Below are 4166 nucleotides of genomic sequence, written 5' to 3' on the forward strand. Positions count from 1 at the left end.
GGCGCAGGACAATGGCCGGGAGGAGGGGGCCGGGGAGGGCGGCGGGAGGCGGGGAGGGGACGGGGCCGGCCGCCGCCGCTCTCCCCCGCCGGGCGCGCTCGCTCCGCCCCCCCGCGTCTGGCGTAAACCCGGCGCCGGGCTAAAAGAAACGGCGAGCTACCGGCTCCCGGGGCTGGTGGCCGCCGCGCCGCGCCTCGCCCGCGGACGGCTCGCCGGTGCCGGCGGCAGCGCCCGGCCCGGCCCAGCCCATCCCCTCCCGTCCCGCCGCGCCATGTCGCTGAGCCCCAAGCACACGACGCCCTTCTCGGTCACCGACATCCTCAGCCCGATGGAGGAGAGTTACAAGAAGTTCGGCGGCATGGACGGGGCGGGCGGGCTGGGCGCGCCCCTTGGGCCCTACCGCCAGCCGCCGGTGCCCGCCGCTGCTGCCGCCGTGCCGCAGCACGTCGTGGCGGGCCCCACTGGGGCGGCTGCCTACCACATGCCCCACGGCGTCTCCCAGTTCCCGCACGGCGCCGTCGGGGGCTACTGCAACGGCGGGCTGGGCAACATGGGTGAGCTGCCCGCCTACCCTGAGGGGATGCGGAGCGGCACAGCGGCGGGCAGCGGCTGGTATGGGGCCGGCGGTGACCCTCGCTACTCCAGCAGTAAGTGCGGGTGTGGGGTTGGACGGGCGGGCCGGGGCGGGGGGCAGGGGCGCGCTGCCCCTGATGGGGCGGCCGCCGGCGCTGAGCCGCCTGTCCCGCTCAGTCTCCAGGTTCATGGGTCCATCGGCAGGGATGAACGTGGCCGGGATGGGCGGCCTGAGTGGCATCGCCGAGGGCGCCAAGGCCATCGTGCCGCTCCACGCGGCCCCGCGGAGGAAGAGGAGGGTGCTCTTCTCCCAGGCGCAGGTCTACGAGCTGGAGCGGCGCTTCAAGCAGCAGAAGTACCTGTCGGCGCCGGAGCGGGAGCACCTGGCCAGCCTGATCCACCTCACCCCCACCCAGGTGAAGATCTGGTTCCAGAACCATCGCTACAAGATGAAGCGCCAGGCCAAGGACAAGGCGGCCGCCCAGCAGCTGCACCCCGACGGTGGCAGCAGCGGCCTCTGCCAGCAGCACTCACCGCGCCGCGTCGCCGTGCCCGTGCTGGTGAAGGACGGCAAGCCCTGCCCGCCGCCGGGCAGCGGCACCCCGGCCCCTGGGCAGCCCGCTCCCCCGCCCCCCCGCCGCCTCCACCGGGGCCCTGCCTGCCGCAGCCCCCGGCGCCCACCCACACCCCGGCTCGCTGGGGCAGGCGGCCGACCTGGAGGAGCTCTCGCCCAGCCCGCCGGCGCTGCACGGCCAGGTGCCCCCTCTGGCCCCCATGGACTCGGCCGGCGTCGACTACAACAGCGGCATGGTCAGCCCCAACCTGCTCTACGGCAGGACGTGGTAATCCGTGTGTGTGTCGTCTCCCCGTCCCGGGCCCCCCGCCCCCGCCCCGCCCTGGCGTCGCCCCCGCGCTCCGGGACCGGACCCTCCCGGCCCCGACGGCCGCCCGGGCCCGGCCGGGCACCTGCGGGGAGCCCCGATGGCCGTCCGTGGGCCTCCGCCTGGTCCGCGCCCCACCGCCCCCCGCCCCCGGCCTCCCTTCGCGTGTGTTTTTTAGACTCTCTGGGGATTCGGAGACGGGCCCGAAGGCAGAGCCGCCGCGGGGCTGCGGGCGTGTGTCCGCGCCACCACCTGCCTGTGGGGGGGGCGCGTCCGTGGCTCCGCGTCCCGCCGCCTTCGCGCCCGGGTGCGCTGGGGCCCGCCCGGGAGAGCCGCCCCGACGGGACGCCCGGCCGGCGGCGGGCAGCCGGGGGAAGCCGGGGACAGCCGGGGCTGCGCTGCCGGCCCGGCCCTGCTCTCCTGCGGCCGAGCACCGGCGGCCAGACCCGAGCGCACCGGGAGCCCGCGCCGGTACCGGCGAACATACTTTACAGACCCACTGAACGCGAACAATAAATCTTCTGAAGTGCAACTTATCTCGGCGGAATTAATTTTATAAGGGTGGCCATGAAGTGCAATTTCATTATTATTTGATTGAAGGTAAATTGAGCTGTAACGCAAGGTGGAGGAGGCGGCGGGGCGGCCGCTGCCTTTTGGTGGACGGGGAGCGGCCGGAGCAAGCGGGCGGAGCGGCCCGCGGGCGGCGGCGGCGCAGGGCGCTGGGGCAGGAACGCGACCCAGCCCGGGCGCGGATTTGTGGGGGGGGAACGTTTTTATCGTTGTTAAGAAATTCCGCTTAGTGAACGGGTGTGCGCGTGTGGACACGGTGCGCTTCCCCGCGGGGACGGTGCCGCAGACGCCGGCACATCGCCAAACGTCTGAGGAGCTGCGGGACGACGGAGAATCGCCCCGGGATCGCCGCGGCAGCCCCGGCGCCGGGCAGCGGGTCGGGCTGGGGCCCAGCCGGCTCAGGAGGAGCGGCGCCGAGCGGCAGGCAGGGCCGGGGGCTGCCCCTCGCCCGCGCCCCGGGCACACCGCGCCCCGGGGACGCTCCTCGGAACTGTCCGGCATTTTATTCTTTTACATTTTTTTTTCTTTTAATTACAATAAAAGGAAAAGTTGTTCTCAAGAGTTGGCTGCTTCGTTCCCGGTGTACGTGCGGATGCAGTGTGGCTGCCCTGGCCAGCCCGAACCCCCGGCTCCCGGGGTGCCGCCCCGCGCCCCGCGCTGCCCCCTGGCCCCGCCGCCCTCGGGGCCGCCCCCGGCCGCGCCGCGCAGGGACGGGTCTGAGACGGAAAACGGCGGTTTCGGCCTCTGCGAGCCCGGGGACCGGCTGCCGGCCCGTTCCCGAGCCCCCCGGGGCAGGGGGATCCCGGCCGCTCCCCCGCGGCCGCCGCCGCACGGGCCCGCTCCCCCGGGGGCCGAGGCGACGCGTAGGGACCCCCGCCGCTCCCCCCCCGCCCCGGGGCCGGGTCGGCACGGAGCGCTTCCCGCGGGGACGGCCCTTGGCAAGGGGATGGGGTTCGAGCCCGGTGGGGCGAGCGAGCCCCCCGTCCACCCCGCTAAAGCAAAGGGGACGGCTCACGGCTCAGCTCCGGCTTGGAACACAAATACAGAGGCAGAGCAGCCCGGGGACGCCACGGGGACCCCGTCCCCAGGGGCCACCCCGAGCCCGGCAGTGCAGAGGCAGCTGGAGCAAGCGGCGGAGCAGGGGATGCTCCACGGCCAGGCCCCGCATCCCACCTCTGCGTGATGGAGCCGAGGAACCGAAGCCCCCGGCCAAGCACGTTGCTCTGAGAACCGCGCCGAGGGTCCGGGCAGGCACCGCATCTCCTGGGGCCGAGGACTGGCTCCGCTGGGAATGCCAGCCAGCTTCGGGGCTGTTGGCCGAGGGGGTGAAGAGCCCGGCAAGGGGGGAAACCTGCAGGGACAAGCCCTTCCCAAAGCGGCCCCCCAGAACCTTCACCCAGCCCCGTTTCACGTCTCCCAACCCCAAACACAGGGACAAAAGCCCACCGGCACCCGGGGCTCATCCTCGGGAGCAGGGGACACCTTTGGCAGCGTAAGGACAAGACCCCAGCTCCTTCTTCCAGCCTCATGCTCCAGCACCGCATTTGCATGAAAATTCACGTTTCGCCACCGGTTTTGTTCTGCTGGAGAAGCAAAATTACTTTTTTTTTTTTTTTTGAGACCCAAATATCTTCCCGGCCGAGGAAGAAGGCCATTGGTGAGGGCCGATGGCTTTCCCAGCTCCGGGCAGGATGGCGACTCTTTGCATTACAATGGAGGATTCTGCTCCACCCTCAGTCACTTGAAAATAATGTTACATTGGTCTCATCTTTTTCCTCGTTACTGGTGATTAATATCTGGGCCCTCAAAGGAAGGGGCTGAAAAACTACTCACAGTAGGACCGTGCCTTGCAACCTTGTGCAACGGCACCGGCAAAGCTTGGCAAGTGCACAGATTTATATGATATGCATGTTTAACGGAAAAGTCCAAGTGCAGCACAAGGGGAAGATGTTACCTTAGCATTAACGCTGGTCATTCACCTGGAGGCTCTCATAATTTTTTGGGATTAACCAAAGGTTCTGAATGCTGTTATTGAGGCTGTGCAGAATTTTTTTTCAAGAAATCAAATGTGTGCAAGACAGGTATAGATAAAAGACAGAAACATATTCTGGAGGGGGCTGGAAATAAACCACTGCATACTGC

The 4166-nt window shown here is 69.2% G+C and overlaps 1 protein-coding gene across 1 annotated transcript; it reads left to right on the forward strand.

Moving 5' to 3' along the window:
* The first annotated feature begins 271 nt into the window (after positions 1–271).
* On the forward strand, positions 272–1451 carry NKX2-4 (NK2 homeobox 4). The gene is made up of 3 exons (XM_056357636.1): positions 272–647; positions 751–1229; positions 1279–1451. Exons 1-3 carry the CDS (start codon positions 272–274, stop codon positions 1417–1419), a joined length of 996 nt encoding a protein of 331 aa, XP_056213611.1. The 3' UTR covers positions 1420–1451.
* The last annotated feature ends 2715 nt before the right edge of the window (positions 1452–4166 follow it).

Source organism: Falco biarmicus, chromosome 12, assembly GCF_023638135.1.
Source record: "Falco biarmicus isolate bFalBia1 chromosome 12, bFalBia1.pri, whole genome shotgun sequence".
NCBI lineage: Eukaryota > Metazoa > Chordata > Aves > Falconiformes > Falconidae > Falco > Falco biarmicus.